At 48.0% G+C, this 19,270-nt stretch overlaps 1 protein-coding gene across 2 annotated transcripts in view; it reads left to right on the top strand.

Moving 5' to 3' along the window:
• The window catches only part of Wdr1 (WD repeat domain 1), a 36,117-nt gene extending 23,627 nt beyond the window's left edge, over nt 1-12,490 (top strand). Inside the window, exons 9-15 of one of the 2 annotated variants that reach the window (NM_011715.3) lie at nt 2,070-2,157; nt 3,956-4,112; nt 5,725-5,812; nt 8,171-8,281; nt 9,186-9,359; nt 9,627-9,771; nt 11,384-12,490. In NM_011715.3, the coding sequence (NP_035845.1) occupies nt 2,070-2,157; nt 3,956-4,112; nt 5,725-5,812; nt 8,171-8,281; nt 9,186-9,359; nt 9,627-9,771; nt 11,384-11,490 (870 nt within the window). In that variant the 3' untranslated portion in view covers nt 11,491-12,490. Of the gene's footprint in view, nt 1-2,069; nt 2,158-3,955; nt 4,113-5,724; nt 5,813-8,170; nt 8,282-9,185; nt 9,360-9,446; nt 9,537-9,626; nt 9,772-11,383 lie in introns of those variants that run through there. The other variant, XM_006503863.4, reaches the window with a different exon arrangement.
• Nucleotides 12,491-19,270: the final 6,780 nt, after the last annotated feature.

Raw genomic sequence — 19,270 nt, 5'->3', positions numbered from 1 at the left:
CTGGGTCCTTTAATGATAGCCATGACCATGACTAAAAGCAAATTGGAGAGGAAAGGGTTTATTTGGCTTACACTTCCATATTGATGTTACTCATCAGAGGAAGTCAGGACAGCAACTCAGAGCAGGGCAAGAACCTAGAGACAGGAGCTGATGCAGAGGCCATGGAGGGGTGCTACTTATTGGCTTGCTTAGTCTGCTTTCTTCACCAACCTAGTGAGAGTACAACACACAGTGGGCTGACTCCTTCCTGATTAATCACTAAGAAATGCCCTTTAGCCCAGTCTTGCAGAGGCATTTTCTTGATTGAGGGTTTCCTCTTAGATGACTTTAGCTTGTGTCAAATTGACATAGAACCATTGAACACACGGGCTCCATGCCTCAACCCCCATCCTGGTTGTTGAGAATTTCCAGAACTTGCATTTTAAGTGAAACCCCCAGCCCAGCCCTTCTTCTCACTTGTGCAGCCTGCTATTCGAGGGCTGAAACACACGGGGTGACAGTCCCCGTTCTGTAGGTGAGAGTGTACAGAAGCTCGAGGCCTCCTGACCTCCCAGCACCATGGTAACTTGGCACAGGCCCTGGAGACAGAATTGGGAGCCCCTCTATTGTTGGGTCCCGGAGCATAGCTGTGTGTGAGACAGACGACAAAACATGTCTATCACTGCAGCTGTGAAGTTGTATTGTGGCTCCAGTTTTAATGGTGAGAAGTCAGGCAGACCTAGTTCCCTACCAGGATAGTGCCCGGAAGAGCCGTTTTTTAGTGGGCTGCCTCCTGGGCATCTTGGCCTGACTACTGCTCTGAGCTACCCCTTCTGCCAGACTCAGAGTCCTGCTTATGCTTCTTGGCTAGGCCGATTCTAAGGTTATCATTGTCTTTTAAGTTCTCAGAGAAACCTACACCTCAGCCTATCTGTGTAGTGTATAGACCATGCTAGGTTGCAGCTGCCATTCTCAGGCTACAGAGAACACAAGTTGTTCTAGTGAACTAGACGTTTGAGATTGGAATGTGATTCCTAGTTGTCTAACCTGGAGACTTACCTGGAAGCTTTATAGCAAAGGGCTGGGTCAGGGTCTCTGGAGCTGGCCTTTGTGGTGCTTTCTCTAGCCTGTGTTTCGGAAGCTTAAGGTTATGTAAGAATCATCCGAGAATACTAACTTTTTAAACAATTCTGCCCAGAGAGGACTAGACATTGCAGTGAGGACTGAAATCTTAAAGTGCTCAAGCAAGGCTGTTGCCATAGACAACGAGTCCCCCTGAAATTTTGCCAAGTGCAGATTTTCATTCAGTAGGCCAGGCAGTATGCTTGGTGCCTATGAGGCCCATGCTGGGTTGAACAGTTTGGGCTCATGTCTTTTAAGACATTATTCAATGTGTTCTACCAAGGACTATCATTGTTTTCTGAGGGGAAATGCCGTATTATGGCAGCAAAGGAAACCCATGGAATCCCTGAGACAGGATGCAAGGAGGAAGTCCCAAGCATGGAGCAGACCTAACAGCCATCAAGGGTTCTAGAAAATAACAGAGGCTAGTGGGGACCCAGGAAAAGGGAGAAATTAGAGGACACTTGAATGCTATCTGAGCCACTTACAGAGAAGGCGAGAGGCACCCTCTAGAAAGTCCTATATACACAACAAGGTCTCCTGCTTTATCAGTAGTGAAGGATCCTAGGAAAATTTAGTACCAAGGAGGGCCTGAGCACAGGATGTCCACTGTCTAATTCTATCCTGGCTGCCTCCCTCCCTGTGAGTGACCCAGCTGATGTGCCCATTGGAAACAGCAGGGCAGGGTGTCTCTCTAGGTGCCTTAGGTCCCTGAGTGCTAGGCTTTGATATAGACCTTGTTTTTAGCCCAGGTAGGTTTAGATATTGAGGGAAGCAGCATTTGATAGTTTGTCAGATCAGCTGACTGGGACATAGATGACTGATAGTGAGTGGCTCGGGACTTACCTGTGGGCAGTGTGTCTGCTGGAGACCAAGCACAGCTCAGCCTATGAGTACATACTACCTCAGCTCAACCCATCCCATATTCATTCTCTCTCTCTCTCTCTCTCTCTCTCTCTCTCTCTCAGGGTCACAGTAAATCCATCCAGTGTCTGACCGTGCACAGAAATGGTGGCAAGTCCTACATCTATTCTGGGAGCCATGATGGACATATCAATATCCTTTGACTGGGAGGTTGGCACAAGCACTGGCAAGAGAGAGAACTTTTCCATTCCCATGGTGCTGGAGGCCAGGTCAGCCAGATGGCTCTAGCCCCAGCTGCACTCACGAAGCAGTCTGACCTCTGGTCATCTGTCTGCACCTGGTGCCTTGACCTCTACAGGCCTTGGGCAGAAGAAGGCCTTGGCCCTGCTTTCTGCTCAAACTAGCACGATGCCTGTCTCTGCCCTTGAGCCCTTTTGTTTGTAATGAAGGTGATTGCTGTGTCAAGCTCTGTCACTGGCAATGAAATCATTGAGTCTTAGGATTCAGGGCATACAGATCCTTAGCAGAGGCACTTTGCTTTAAATATGGGAAACTGAAGCCCAGAGAGGCAAGGTGACTCTCCTAAAACGCATGGCCTGTTAGCAACAGAGCTGGAGCCAGAATTCAGGAGGGCATGGGTTCTTTGTGCCCCGAGTCCCCAGTCACTTACAAGTCCTTAGGAAGTATGTAACTGATTGAGGCCTGCCTGCCATGCCCGTGCTGTCACTTGTTTGGGGCACCCACTGTGAAGCTGGCCCTGCATGATGACCTCTTACTCACATGTTGCTGGCTTCCCAGAAGAGACTGTCTCTATCCTCACAGCATGTCTCCCAAACCTACTTTGTCTCTGGTTTTCACAAGACCCAAGAAGATCTGCCAGCCTAGAAAGGCTGGATAACCCACCCTCTACCACTAGGCAAGGAGAAGTGTCACAGCTGGTGGCCAAGCAGTCCCTTGGGCCAGCCTGCCCTGTAACCAGGCCCTCAGCACCACTTTTTACAATCACACATGAACCTTGGTGCCCATGTCTAGGTTCCCATCCCTACAGCTCCTGTGTCACAGAAATGATGGTGGTCACTTGAAAGGAGATGCTCTTTGGTTGTACACTTTAGCCACACCTTATCCCAGTGCACCTGAGGCTCAGCATCCACACACCACCCATGTAAGTTGGGCCTCCTCCACCCTCAGGGTGGTACCCAGTAGCACCTAGGCAGTAGTTACTTGAGTACTGGGCACAGCCAGCTTACCTGCGGGTAGTCTTAGCCTCAGTTACTGATATAGGAAAGACAAAAGAAGCATTTGGCTCACATTCAGTGGGCAGCGACACATAAACCGCACTGTTCTCTGCACACGGTACTCTGGTCACTGCAGAAGCCCACCTCACAAAGGCTGCTCCAGGATTAGTCAGTGATGCTAGTTAGAGCACGCCACACAATCTGGAATTGTAGTCAGAAGGGTTTTATCCTTGTTCTTGTCACCAGAGAATTTACATAGAGACACCTACCCTGGCAATGAGAGCCAAACCTAAACCTGAATTCATTTGTTTCCTGTGTACCCTACAGTTCAGAGGTTATAATACTATACAGTGTTTCTTGTATGCCTGTATCAGGCTGTGACTGCTGCATGTCCTAGCACTTTCTGATGTACCATAGGATTGTATCAGTATTCAAAAACTGCAATTTTGGACTGTTACACATCAGGCATGTCAGCTGTCATGGCCATCATAGACAAGTCTTCCTATCCAATACATTGGCCTTGGATGCATTCTTAAGAAGGTTGTGGTATTTATTGCCTTGGTCCTTTGGCTAGTAGCCAGGCTGACCCACTACCTCACACTGCCTTGCTCACTGAAATCCCAAAGTTGGCCATCCATGAGAATACCTCCTGTCCTTTCTGCAGTATCTTCAGCCTGCATGAAGGGCAGCCATGGCTCCCTAGAGCCGTAGGCGCCACCATCCTGACGTCTGGTTTCTCCTTAATCATACCCCACATTACTGGGATTCAGAGACAGGAGAGAATGACTCCTTCTCTGGAAAAGGCCACACAAATCAGGTGTCCAGGATGACTGTGAATGAGTCTGAGCAGTTGGTCAGCTGCAGCATGGATGACACAGTGCGGTACACCAACCTCACACTGAGGGACTACAGGTAAGTCCTGCCTGAGGAAGCCAGCCATGCATCTAGAGAGGCCCAGAAGGAGCCACAGGTACCTGAAAAGGTTCCAGGTCAAGGGTGGTTCCTGCCTGCCCTTCCTGTTTGTTTTGTAAATCATTCAGATACTAAGCCCAGCGGGTTGAGCAACAGGACCTGGTAACTAGGGTCACGGGTGTAGACCCTTCCCCAAAACAGACTGCAGCCCCATGAGTCATTAGTTTGTCTGTTCTCCATTGTATTTTTCTTCCAGTAGAGACAGTGACAGTGGAGCTTAGGTTGTTTTAAAAAAAAAAAAAAAAAAAAGTCAAGTGATGCTCAAAGGCTCATGACATGCCAGGTGCTGAGTATGAGGACCAACCTCCTGTTTGAGTGTAAGTGGGCATGTAACACTGAATCAGAGTATCCATCCACAGTGACAGTAGGTGAGAGCAGGCAAGAGAGCTAGATGGGCTACTCCAAGTCATTGTCTTAGAAGCACACTCACCAACCAGCCTTCACAAGACCTACCCACTACACTAACTGACAAATATCCTGTCCCCTATCCTGCCCATCATGTAGTCCTGATGACTCCAATCATGGCCTTTCTTGACCCAAATCCTGCTCGGAATGTGTCTGGCCTGGAGAATGATGGGATCCTGGGCGACATCTTTATATGTAGGGGGTCAGAGAGCAACCTTCGGGAACTTATCTTCTCCCACTCTTTTTTGTTTTTTGTTTTTTCGAGACAGGGTTTCTCTGTGTAGCCCTGGCTGTCCTAGAACTCACTTTGTAGACCAGGCTGGCCTCGAACTCAGAAATCCACCTGCCTCTGCCTCCCAAGTACTAGGATTAAAGGCATGCGCCACCACTGCCCAGCTGGGCAACATCTTTATGAGCCTCTTACCCCAGACATGGGCCTGACTGGCAGCAGACCTGCCTGTGTGTCCTGTGTGTTCCGACCAGTGGCCACTGAGATCTGAGAATAAAGGCACCCCAGACACCCAGGGCTCCCAGCTGTCTGCTTTCTATTGCCTTGTGACATCACTTGTGAAAGTTGGCCAGTTTTCAGCTTGTAGCTGCAAGGGTCAGGAGAACTTGGGTCTCTGGAGGCCAGCCATGGCTTAGCCTAGTTCTGTGGAAGCTTGCTAGTTAACATTTTCAAGAAAGATGTGACTATAAATTATTCTAGATGAGTTTTGATAACATTCATCTAATATAAGGGGGAATTGGGGTCTTCATTAAAGGTATTGGAGTTCTAGTTTCCCCTCTTGGGAAGAGCAGCTATGAGCCTCAGAAGGACTCTCAGTCCTGTATGGACCTAGAAAATCGCAGTCTTGGGCCTCCAGATGGGTGGGAGATGATTGAGCTTCATTTAGCATAGGTGACAGGAAGAGGCTGCCCAGCTCCTCCAAGCTCTACTACTTGCTGCCACCTTTTCCCCACTCTGGTCTCCCTTCATGATAAAAAGACCTCAGTGCCCTCTTGTGCCCTTCAGGAGAGGTTACAGTAGGATTTTCCTCTCCACGTAGCTAAGTGGTGCAGTCTCTGCAATGTGTGTATTGATAGCACACTGAGCTACTTGAATGTAGAAGTAACCTGCCCTCCCTCCTCTCTCCCACCCCAACAGTGGACAAGGCGTTGTGAAACTGGATGTTCAACCAAAGTGTGTAGCTGTTGGCCCTGGGGGATATACTGTGGTCGTGTGCATTGGACAGGTATGGTTAGCTACATTTTGTCCAGAAGTAGTGGGATATGAGATGTAATAGTTTCTGGATTCTGCCCATGTCCTGATTTCCTTTTTCTGATACTATGACAAAACACAGAACAAAACTACTTGGGGAGGAAATGTTTATTTTGGCTTTTTTTTTTTTTTGGTTTTCTGAGGCAGGGTTTCTCTGTATAGCTCTGGCTGTCCTGGAACTCACTTTGTAGACCAGGCTGGCCTCGAACTCAGAAATCCTCCTGCCTCTGCCTCCCGAGTGCTGGGATTAAAGGCGTGTGCCACCACACCCGGCTTGGCTTTTAATCTATGTCACAGTTCATGATTGAGAACAGGCAGGGCAGGAACTCAAAGTGGGAACCCTGGAGGAGGTTTATGCTCAGTTATCTTTCTTACCTATCCCAGGACTGCCTGCCTAGGGATGGTGCTACCTACAATGAATTGGGCTCCCCTGAGTCAGTTAGCAGACAAGACAGCGCCCCACAGGCCAGTCCAGTTAAAGCAGTTCTTCAGTTGAGGCTCCATCTTCCAGGTGACTCTGCCAGTGTTTTGTGCTGCAGGCTCATTTGGCCTGTGGCTTCTCAGAGTCCCTGTGCTGTTAGGCAAAGTGCTGTCCCCTAAGTCAAAGCACAGGAAAAGGGCAGAGCCGGTCTGTAAGCATCAGACCAAACTGTATACCCATCTGTCCATAAGGGTCTGAGGCACACTCAGCTATGTGGTTTTGTCATTATCTTTCTTAGCCCTTCCCTGGTGGAGCTGTGCGATTTGAATCACTTTCTCGCCCTCTCTGAGCTCTTGAGGTCTCCCTAACAGAAGCACAGACTGGTCATGAAGATACAGTTGCCCTACTCCTTGCACAGCTTAGCTGTTGAGTGACACTGCCACATGAGGATAAGGGGAGGCCCAGGCCACGTTAGCTTCTGACTCTCTGAAGTCCCTGCATACCGTTTCCTCTAGAGTGGCTAAAACAGCCCTCGGCTCACATCTCTGCCTGACCTACTTTGTGCAGAATTCTGCTTCACCGTGTCATCTCTGCAAACCCAGGCTTCCCATCATGTGGGCAGGGCCAGCAACTGACTAGTGGTTCCTGTTGGCATGAGTGACAGACCCTGCTGAAGAATGGGCCATTCAGGATCTCCCCGCCCCTCCCTGAAAAGGGAGAGTGGATTCTGTGTCCCAGATAATCAGATGTTCCTGCCAAATAATTACTACACTCAGTCTGGGCCAGCCACAGGGCACAAAACGGAATGAATGTACTGCATGCAGTGCCCTGGGCAGGGCTGCTCTCCATGGCAGAGCTGCCAGCCTTTATCAGCACCGGGCCTGGTGGACAGTGCATGAGGACTTAGGGCCTTTTCTGTGGCAAGACCTCACACAGACACCTTGTCCTGAGCCCCACTGACTTCAACTGAGGTCATTGTGACTGTGAGCTGACCCTGTCTTTGAGGCTGATCTGAAGAATTAGCCACGGTGGGTAAAAGCAGGGACTCAGACTACCTGCCATTCAGAAGCTAATGGCAAATTCCTCTACAGTGTCCTAGCAGGTCAGGGCACCAGCTCCCAGATAGACGGGTTTTCTCTGCATGTGCGTACACCGTGTTACCTGCTGGTTGTCGAGGACAAGCCAAGGTCTGCAGGTGACCTTGACTCGTCAGCAGGTAGCTTAGTCAAGATGAAGCCTCCACATTTTTCCAGAGCCCTGATAGCAAACACATGGAAGTATCTGTCACTCAGGCAAACATGGCTGGCCCCAGCATGACTGAGTGTGGTGAAGCCTTCTCCACACACAACAGTCTTCCACCTTCATTTTAAAGCAGTGTAGGACTTGCAGGCTGTCTCAGAGCAGTAGCATGTGCAGACCCCCTGTTGGCTCCCTGTTAGGTTGTTTTGCCCAGCCCCTCTCCATGCACCTGGGGTTGCTCCAGTGTTCCCTCAGGGCTCTACTGCTGACCTAAAGACTGGAGAGAGACTTAGTGCTAGATGTCCAGTAACCCTTTGTCATGGATACCACACTGTCCCCCAGACTGAACAAAAACCTGCACTGCATAACATTAGCTGTTTCTTGTGCTCTAGATCTAGAGTCAGAATCCTCAGGGTCAGGCTGCTGCCCCTTATGGTTAAGAGTCAAGTCCTTTCCTGGTGATTCTGCCCTTTGCCCTTCAGAGACCAGCACTTCACTTCACATGGTCCCATCACTGAACATTTTCTCAAGTTCTGGCCAGCAGCTAACAGTAACATAGTCCTGATGGGGAGGGTGTGGCTAGGGCCAAGAGCCACTAACCAGAACTCGGTATTCCTGCTGATGATCAGTGTCTCAGGGTCCACTGATTTGACTGCATCTTCCATGCCACAGATTGTCCTTCTGAAGGACCAGAAGAAGTGCTTCAGCATCGACAACCCTGGCTACGAGCCTGAAGTCGTCGCTGTGCACCCTGGTGGGGACACAGTGGCTGTTGGTGGCACGGTAAGGCCCTTTTCCTTTATTCAATGACCTTGGTATCTGATTTGGGGCTCAGAGAAAGCCAGAATCACAAAGAAGTAGGCTCTAAGGCTGATGAAAGAATGGATTTGCCAGCAAGGGCAAGCAAGCAAAAAGAGAAAGCTTCCTTCTCCCTTGTCCTTTAGGTAGGCTGCCACTAGAAGGTGTGGCCCAGATTAAAGGTACATGTTCCTAACTCAAAGATCCATATTAAAAGCAAGTCTTGGGCTGGAAAGATGGCTCAGTGGTTAAGAGCACTGACTGCTCTTCTGAAGGTCCTGAGTTCAAATCCCAGCAACCATGTGGTGGCTCACAACCATCCGTAATGAGATCTGACTCCCTCTTCTGGAGTGTCGGAAGATAGCTACAGTGTACTTACACATAATAAATTAATAACTAAATAATAAAAAATGCAAGTCTTCCACTTCAAATGATTTAATTCGGAGGGGGGGGTGCTCAGAGATGTACATATCTGCTTGGATCTTAGTTAAATGACAATCAAGAATAACCATCATATAAAGTTGTACCTGGCACATGGTGACAGGGTACTTGTAGGAGACAGGTATAAATGCAGCTTGCCTGGCACAAGTGGACTCTCTAGAGGCTGGGAAGCTGTTTATGCAGATTTCTCCAGGTTGACCTTTCAGGAAACCATGAGCACTATGGGCCCCTTTGGTAGCCAGACAACACACACAGGTGAGGAAGATGCTGAAGTGAAACACTTAAGGGGGTGTGTGGAGAGGAGTCAGCCATTTCTTGGCAGCCCAGGGCACGTACTGGTGCCTACTGAGCCATGGCAGAGCACTTGACTGAAGCCCTGACTTTCCCCCGTGTCAGGGCACATGATATTTATGGTTAAGGAGTGACTGCTTTCTGTCTCTGCCTACAGGATGGCAATGTGCGTGTGTACTCCATCCTGGCCTCCACACTAAAGGATGAAGGCAAACTCCTAGAGGCCAAGGGACCAGTAACAGACGTGGCCTACTCTCATGATGGTGCCTTCCTGGCTGTGTGTGATGCCAGCAAGGTGGTCACAGTATTCAGTGTAGCTGATGGCTATTCGGTGAGTAGGGTGCAGACCTCTCCATCCTACACTAGAGGGCATAGGGGAGTAATCCAGCCAGACATTGTTGGGCTTTGCCTTCCTCAGCCATGTCTTCATCTTCATGAGCGGCAGGCACCTGGTGGGGCTCTTGGGAGGATGCTGTGAGCTGGGGGTAGTGATCAGGTACTGGGGCTTCTCCCTGTTACTTCAAGGGCTGGCTGGGAGGACACATGGCGCTCTGGCCTTAGCTCTGATATTAACACCTCTGTTTTCTCTATGTACTAGGAGAATAATGTTTTTTATGGACACCATGCAAAAATTGTGTGCCTGGCCTGGTCACCAGATAATGAACACTTTGCCTCTGGCGGCATGGATATGATGGTGTACGTCTGGACGCTGAGTGACCCAGAGACCAAAGTCAAGATCCAAGGTAACTCCCACCCTTGAGCCTCAGCCCTTCTAAAACCAGGGCTCTGTGGGCTTCTCCTGAAGTAGTACCCTGATCATGGTTTCTAGGGTCAGGTGACCCTGGGGTCTGTACTTTAAGAAGTGACCTGATGAAATGTGGCTCCATTTTTCCTTCCAGCACACACCAGGCACTCTGCTGGCCTGCAGAGGAACCCTGAGACATTCATTCCAGTAAGAATCCTTGATCTCCAAACGTAGTGCATACACGAGGAAAAGCCTGCCATGGTTTCCTCTCCACCCCACTCCTATGCCTTAACCCACAACCAAGTTATCCCACTGTTGTGTTGTCAGCAGAAGGGTCATTGGAACCATGCTTTGCCAAGGAAACAAGAGTTTTAAAAAAATCATTATTCTGACTATCCAATGTCTTACCACTGCTCCTGCTGATAACTCCCTGTTAGGGTTCACAGTCACATGCCATTTTTATACAGTCCCCTTGGTCTACATGCTACTCAGAAACAACCATTTGTGTTCATTGGAACAGGGATCTTGGCCTATTCTAATGTTATCCTGAGATCACCTTCAACAGCTACAAGTCAGGGAGGCCACTATCCTGGAGCGGCAGGCCAGGAGGAGCAGCCCTGAGACAGCTTCCAAGGAGCCATTTTGGGTTGTAAGGAAATCTAGAAAGTTCACAAATGAAATGGACCAGGAAAGTAATGTGTCAGGGTTAGTGGTGCATAGAACGGACATAGCATCTGTCTGCTGTGCTCACAGACTCCCAGATGCAAGGCCTTAGAGCTGGCCTTGCTGTGGAGAGAGTGCTGAGGCCCAGGATGGCGTGACCTCCCTCTTGATAATGGGGCTGCTGAGCCAGGCTGGGAGCCACCGAGGTGTAGGGAACAGGAATCGTACAGGGGTGCCCCTTTCCTGGAACTTAGAGGCCCCCTAGAACTTCATGAGAAGTTAGGGCTGAGTGAAGCACAGAGGTGCAGTATCTCATGGCTGAAGTCAAGAATAGTGTAGGTGAGATGGCAGTTAGTCTTATCCTCCAGTGTGACTTCTGGAGGAGACATTTCTTGTTATACCCCACCTCTTCAACTTAAGGGCATATGTGACACTCGTAGCAGGACCTTCTCAAGACATCAAAATCCAAAGAGCTCAAGTCGTCTGTCAGAAATAGCATACCAGCATTTGCATATAAAGTGTACCCATTGATACACTTCAAACCACTGATAGAGCATGTACATGGCACACACACACTTGTCATGTTGTGGTGTTTAGAGCATGGCTGTCATGTCTGTCGAGTACAGCCAGAGCCATTGTGAAGCTGGCTGGTTTCCTGCTTGATTGGTTCAGTCTCTAAATGCAGCTCCTGTGGTCCTGTGTTCCATCCTGTCTGCCTGTTGACCTGGATGTGAAAAGGGATGCTTTTCCCCCAGGAGTTAAGACAGGAGCCGCTTGGAGCTACTGCCGGATCACCTGTTCTCGCCCGTCCTCACAAACTTGTCCTTGTGAAAGTAGACCTACCACTGTTTGTAGATGCTGCTTCTGCCTCTGGCCCAGTGGATCTCTCCTCTTAAATACAGGTAGAGGCAGTGGGCCTGTTTCTTCAATTTCCACTCTTTTCCCAGATGCTCACCGGCTGCACCACGTCAGCAGCCTGGCCTGGCTAGACGAACACACACTGGTCACCACCTCCCATGACGCCTCTGTGAAGGAGTGGACAATCACCTACTGAGGACGCCGCTCACCCCAAGGACCGAATCAGGGACTAGAGTTTAACTGCCTCAGAGCACCCTTCTCTTAACTATTTCTCTAACGCTCCCCTTCCTGCCTGCTCTGGGAGTAGGGAGGGCCTACGAGTACCCTCCTCTCTTCAGGGTGTCCGTGTCTGTACGCGTCCTTCTGAGAGCTTTAGACAGTTACAGTTTGCACATGAGAAATAAAGCAAGCACTTAAACAGCATGTGGAGCGTACCTAAAACCTTACAGCCCACCAGACCATGAGAGCGTGGAACATTCCAGAGGCAGCAGCCTCCAAAGCACAGACCCAAGCCCCTGTGGCTCTTGCAGCTTCTCAGGAGGCTGGGTAGGGAGCAGGCCAGGGCTCCCCTTCCCCATGCAGGATGCATTTGCACTGGAGAGGAGGAGCCGCTCTACAGCCGCCAGCATTCTGTGTAGAGCAGGTCTGTTTCTCGGTGTAAGTCATGTCACATGGCTGCCTCCCTGGACCCATCCCCAGATCCCATGGGGACATGTGAACCTTGATCTCATTGTCAGATTTTGTGCTTGATTTTTAAGAATGGAATCATGGGAATTTTTTTCTTTTTTTTTTTTTAATGTATCTTGACTGTTGTCTGTCTTGTTCCTGACCTGGCACGCTGACAGTACCTTGTCCAGATAAGTAGAGCCCTTGTTAGCCAGACTGAGGTGTCCTGGTCACGTGATTACCATGCTTCAGTGTTTCCCTGTCTCTTCCCAACTCTGGCCCCAAGAGCAGAGATTAAGGACAAGAAGATGTTACTGTAATTTGTCATGTTTTTACCTTTTTTTTTCTTTTTCAGTGCAGAAATTAAAGTAAGTATAAAGCCCCGTGATTGGCAGTTTCTTTGCGTGTGTCGGAATCACTGGTAAATGTTGGCTGAGAACAATCCCTCCCCTTGCACTTGTGAAAACACTTTGAACGCTTTAAGAGATTAGACTGAGAAATAATTAAATATCTTTTCTCTTGATTGTGGATCACTGGCTCTATGTGGCGGTGCATGTGGGAGGATGGGGCGGGGTTTGGGGAACCCACCAGCCAGCTTCTCTGGTGGGGTCTTTATGAACCCACATTGTGGCCATGACATGGAAGGACAGCCCAAGAGAAACCAAGACTCCTAGTCATGTTCCCATCCCTGCTTCCAGACCCCACATGGTCTTGTCCACCCACTTTCTTAGAGCCCAATTTCATCTGTAACAGCGTTGGGCCTGATGCTGTCCGGATCCTAGCTCACCCTCCTGCCAGGAACTGGGTCTAGGTTGTTTGAGAAAACTTGTGCAGCCAAAACAACTCAAAACACTGTGCTTGGGTACAGGTTTTAGTCCCCATAAAAACTTTCCTCTCTGGTTCTTAATACTGATTCTGCCATACATGTGTAAAAGGATAACAGAAGTCAAGAAAGTTAGTTACACCGTGGGAGATGCAGACCACAGAGCAAGGTCAGAAACATGCTTGCCATTGAGATCATATGCTTTCGTGTCAAGGAATCAATGGGTGAATGACAGCAGGCGGCACCCGAGGAGGGTAGCCTGTCTTGTCCTCATACAATGCTGGGTTAGACCGGATATCAGAACTGACAGCGGGCACCGTTTGCTCCAGAGTGGAACACTCCCTGGGAGAGCTTAGTGAAAAGTTTTGTTTATGTGTGTGAGTATACGTGCATATGTATTCCGTATGTGGAAGCCAGCTTTGAGTGAGGGCCTCTTTCCTGAACCTGGGGCTCATGTTCTCAGCTAGACTGCAAGCCAGCAAGCCCCAGCAGTCCTGTCTGACTTCCTTGGAGCTGAGGGCATAGGCATAAAGGGAATACCTGCATTGTACTGTGCAAGCTAGGACTGAATTCTCACCCTCACCACGATGCAGTAAATGCTCTTAACCCCCAAGGCATCTCTGCAGCCCCCAGATTTGTTCCTAAGAAAGACAAACAGTGAAAGCAGCACCATTTGACTATTCATAATTATCTCGAATCCAAGCTGGCAGAGACAGCTCTACCAGACCAGGGGACACTTTCATGTGTTACTGCCTGGCAGGTTTTTTTTTTTTTTTCATAAAAATAGTATTTTTAAACTATAAGAAGAGAAACCATGTTGCAGGAGAATACCCATCAAGTGACCCCATTTCGAGTGTTACCATCTAACTCTGAGTGTGTGTGTGATAGTGTGGCTTCATTTCTTTAGGGACTTTTCAAAAGAAAAAGAAAATGGCCCACACCTATGGTTCTCACCGCTTCAACAAGAAAGATCTGTATGTGCTGTCCAGGGAGCACAGACTGTCATGGTGAGAAAGCCCCATTTGTCATTACTGGTGGCCACGCACCTGAGCACCCAGTTGCAGGCACTGATTTCTTGGAGAGGCATTCACAGTAGTGGATGGGACCTGCCCTCCTCTTCTGAGGTCCAAAATGATAGCTCTGTGCCAGTCAGCTACATTTGGGGTTATAGGTATAGCTTTGGCTTCCTGAATCAGCAAAGATCTAAGGAGACACACGTGCATGCATACCCTTAGGCTACCCAGAATCAGCATAGCTTGTCCAGCAGCTGGGCTCATCAACCAGTTTTAGGCAACGTGATACCTAGTTCTCACCCTTTTCCCTTTCTCCAGTGGCATCTCAGTGGGTATACTAACCATACTGAAGATGGGTAGGGGTGGGTCCCATTCCCAGCAGGAGATGGCCAACACAAATTCATTGGTATGTGGGGAGAGGTGTTTTAATAGCCTTACAAGTCTTTTGCTTGTGTATTATGATTTCCAGTTTTGTGTATATGTGATGAGAGAGAGCAGGTGTATGTTTCTCATGCTGTGTGTGGGGGGGGGGGTTCTAGTTTGGTTTGTTTTCATTTATTATTGCCTGTTTTTTTACTAAGGAAAAGGAAGGCTTTGAGTTGTGTAGGCGGGGAGGATCTGGGAGGAGAAGTGGGAGGGGAAACCATGAACAGAATATACTGTATGAAAAAAAAATGTACTTTTCAATTACTTTAAAAGTAATTGCTCAATTAAAAGGAAATCTGGATTAAAAACTAGGTGTGTGGACTGTTTTTCCCGGTTCACACCAATATGTTAGATGCTTAGACAAAAAGGCCCAACTTAGGAGGTTGTTGACTCCTATAGGTGCGGGGATACAGCTGTCTCCACCCAGCACTGCCCTTCTAGAGCAGTCTCCTGTACACCAGGCATTTGTCAGGAAGCAGAGTACACTCTTGTTGATGATACTAAGATGGAATCCAGGGTGTCTCATGCTCGGCCAGTGCTTTCCCACTGAGCTACACCCTCAGCTGTACCTGTTCCCAGTGTTAAAGGAATCAGTCTGCTCCTTAGGAGTATGTTAGAGCAGAACTGCTTTTTTTCTTGGACCTCAGACTTGATGTGTAGCTGAGGCTAGCCCTGACACCCTGCCCCTCCTGCCTCCACCTCCCAAATGCTGGAAGCTTTCAGTACTTGGTTTTTGTAGTGTACACGTGTAAATTGAACGTGACACTGAAAACTGCTGCCAAACTTCTCTTGGAGAAGCTGACAGTGCAGTGACATGTTGGTGGTGGCGGCCAGACAGCTAGGTGTGAAAGTACTTCTCCAAGGATCTCTTGGGGTTAGTCTTGTGTGAAGTGAAGTGACTTTCCTCATCAGGTCACTTGCTCCCAGTATGGACCTGGGATTGGTAGGCTTTGAAATGTAGACCCTTCTTAAGGCCCGGAAGAGGTTGTGACCATGTGATGTGCCACTGAAAACCGAGCAAAACTACACTTGAGTGTAAAGAAACTGGTAAACCCAGCCTTTATCAGAGCACACTTACCAGAAAGATACCCCCTAAAGTTAGAGTGGCGTTGTTTTACATTTTAGAAAATGTCACTAATGTGTGATGCATTCATTGTTTTAGTTGAAGCAAGTGAAAATCTGGTCTCAGTAGAAGAGGATAAGGACTTGATCCACTTTGCAGAGAGCTCTGGGTCTTCATCTTGGACCCTTTCCCCCAAAATAGACCAGTGAGAAGCCAGACATTAATTGTTTTGAGCAATCTGAAACCATAGCCACTGACTTCCTGTTGTAGTGTGAAAAATTTAAAAAACAATCCAACACTACTGCAGGCAAGAGGTGACATGTGGTCCTCAGCACATGTACATGCACAGAGAAAAAGAGGGGAAGGGAGAGGGAGAGAGGGAGAGGGAGAGAGAGAGAGAGAGAGAGAGAGAGAGAGAGAGAGAGAGAGAGAGAGAGAGAGAGAGAGAGAGCGCAAGCTCATTCCCACTTTATAGGAGAACATACTTTCAGAGCCGAAGGGCTGGAACCTGGGAAGAACACCCCAGAAAAAGGTAGCCTCATGCCCAGCCTGTTTACTCCAGAAGGGAGGCAAGGAGAGCAACCAACCTCCCATTCACAGCAAACTGAGTCACTGCTGGGCAAATCCAAGGACATATTAAGGTGCTTTGTTTTGTTTCTGACATGTATGTTAACAGTATATTTGGATTGCAAGGTAGATTTTTTTTTAATCTTTTATCAGTTGCATGCCATCTTCAGTGTGCAAGATGCTCTCAATACTCTGCAGCCTAGATAGAGCGGACCCAGTTGATGCCCAGTGAACACGCAGCTATAAAAAGGACGGAGCTGTGGCAGCTGTGCCACAAGCATACAGAAAGCCACAGGTGCCCACCACACTTGGTCTGATTTGCAGCTCAAGAATGGCTTTTCCCAACAGCCACATGGCTCACACTGAGCATATATTTCAGCATAGAGTAGCTTATTTTTAACTAATAAATACCCTGCCCAATTAGAATTCTACGTACGATTGTATATCTAAAAGTTTTACAGAACAAAGTTTGACAACCACTGAATGGAACCAACTCTAAAAAGCAGTAATTTATTTCAATGGAATAAAAACCAACCTTAAGTTCGCCCAACCATTTAGTTTCAGAAAGATGCAGAAGTTGTACCTGGCCCCACAGAGACTTGATGTGCCAGGGTGGGGAGAAACGGGGGGGGGGGGGGCACCCACTCAGAGAAGAAGGGGAGGGAAGACTGGAGGAAGGGATGTGGGAGGGGGGCAGTGAGTGGGATGTAAAATGAGTGAGTAAAAAATTATATACATATATATATATATATATATATATTTCCTTTAATTCTTACTTTTTTATATATTATTATTCAAAAGGGAAATTTTCCTAAGAAAAACAGGGCTAGAGATACAGCTCAGTGGGACAGTGACTGTCTAGCAGGAGACCCCCATATTCCATCACCAACACCATAAATAAACACATAAACAAGAGTGTAATTACTCCTCTGGGTGAACATTAAAGGTTGTTTCCAATGGTGGTGAGAGGCTACAAACCAGAAACAGGGAGCATGCGTTTGATCCTGATCTTGAGGCATAGTGGCCATGAAGAGCTTAGGCCCAGGCAAGGTAGCACAGGTCTTTAATCTCCAGAGACAAGCAGATTTCTGAGTTCAAGGCCAACATGGGACATAGCAAATTCTAAGTGAAGAAAAACTTAAAGTCCAAGTACATACCTTTAATCCCAACCTTCTGGAGACATAGCCATGCAGATCTCTTGAGTTCAAGGTCAATCTACAGAATAAGTTCCAGGACAGTCAAGCTTAAGCAGTGAGGGATTTGGAAAACAGAAGGCTGGTAGAATGAGGAGGGGGGTGTCCCAGCCCAGCAAGCAGCAGAACTTGACAGCTTCAGTCAAATGGCTCTCGTTTTAGAGTCAAGAATAGAAAGGGCCACCTACTGAAATTCTCCACTGGAAACCTCTTGGGTCAGGTCTGTACAGTTCAAATCAAGCAGCAACAAAGCCTTCCATATTTCTACTAGGATGGATAATTAAGCTCCTACTTAAAGCCTTTCACTGTTTTCCAAACCCAAAGTCTCAAAATCCACATACCTCCAAATAAAAACATGGTCAACCCTATCACAGCAATACCCCAGTCCCTGGTACCAACTTCTTAGTTAGGGTTTTACTGCTGTGAGCAGACACCATGGCCAAGGCAACTCTTACATTTAATTGGGGCTGGCTTACAGGTTCAGAGGTTCAATCCATTATCACCAAGATGGGAGCATAGCAGTGTTCAGGCAGTATGGTGTGTGACGAACTGAGAGTTCTACATCTTCATCTGAAAGCCACTAGAAGACTGGCTCCCACATAGTTAGGAGGAGGGTCTCATTGCTCAACCCCACTGTGACACACTTCCTCCAACAGGACCACACCCACTTCAACAAGGCCATACCTACTAATAGTGCCACTCCTGAGCCAACCCTATTGTGATGGTTTGTATAAAGGTATGGCCCTGTTGTAGTAGGTGTAGCCTTGTTGGATGGAGTAGGTGTGTCATTGTGAGTGTGGGCTTTAAGACCCTCATCCTAGCTGCCTGGAAGCCAGTATTCTGCTAACAGCCTTCAGATGAAGATATAGAACTCTCATCTCTGTCTGTACCATGCCTGCCTGAATGTAGCCATGTTCCTGCCTTGATAATGAACCTGTAAGTCAGCCCCAATTAAATGTTGTCCTTATAAGAGTTGCCTTGGTCATGGTGTCCGTTCACAGCAGTAAAACCCTAGCTAAGACTCATATTCAAAGTGCAACCTTTTTCTAGAAATTTCCTCCACGTTATTCCCCAATTGCCATTGGGGCTTCACTTTCATTGGCCCTTCCTGGATCCTCAGGGGAGGAAGTGGGAGGCAGGAACAGCCTGGGGTGATGGAGGCCTCAGGCAATGGGCAGCACAGTAAGAAACAAACTCCAGATGAGGCAGGCTTCATTGAGCAGCTCATTTAATTGAAAACAAAGGAAAACAAAGGCTATTTAAACATCTGAGGAGTGGGTGGAGACTTTTGAAGTGAGTGTAAGTCTTTGACTGGGGCTAAGGTACTGGGAATGCTTTATTGCATGATGGGGAATTCCAGGTGCTTGCTGGACATGACCATATAAGGAGAAGAGAAGTTTAACCTGGCTTCAACTATGTGACCTCTTAGGTGGGGACTAAGGTTGGGGATGGGGATGGGGGTTGGGGGGTACAGGACTTGCAGGTCCTGGCAGGGGAGGGAGTGGTCCTCACTCCCACTACTCTAGAGATATTTCCAGGGTTAGACAGACTCTACCCCACTGCTGCTCCAGTCTGGTTCCTCCTGGTTCCTTGATACCCTGGCCTCACACTCAATGTGATTTGGAGGGATACTGGCCCAAAGCAAGGGTGTCTGAGCTCCAGATTGTGACTCTCCAGCCACATACACCCCCATTCCAGACAAATCCCCTCCCAGTTCTCAGCTTGCCCTCACTTGTCAATTCCTTTTGTTATTTTTTTTTAAAGATTTATTTATTACATGTAAGTACACTGTACTGTCTTCAGACACCCCAGAAGAGGGCATCAGGTCTCATTACAGATGGTTGTGAGCCACCATATGGTTGCTGGGATTTGAACTCAGGACCTTCGGAAGTGCTCTTAACCACTGAGCCATCTCTCCAGCCCCCCTTTTGATATTATTTAAAAGATTTATTTATATATTATACGTATATGAATGCTCGATTTGTATTTAAGCCCACATGATAGAAGAGGGCATCAGTTCCCATTATAGATAGTTGTGAGCCATATATAATGCTGGGAATTGAACTCAGGACCTCTGGAAAGAGGAGCTCTTAACCACTGAGCCAGCTCTCCAGCCTCCTTGGTAATTTTTTTTTTTAATGTCTAGAAGGCTTTATTTTCTACAAACACCTAGACAGTCTCAGGCACTTAGGAGTCTGACAGCCATATTTCTACATGGTATGATT

The sequence above is a fragment of the Mus musculus genome, chromosome 5 (genome assembly GCF_000001635.26).
Source record: "Mus musculus strain C57BL/6J chromosome 5, GRCm38.p6 C57BL/6J".
NCBI lineage: Eukaryota > Metazoa > Chordata > Mammalia > Rodentia > Muridae > Mus > Mus musculus.
This window is presented reverse-complemented; position numbering and strand designations above follow the sequence as displayed.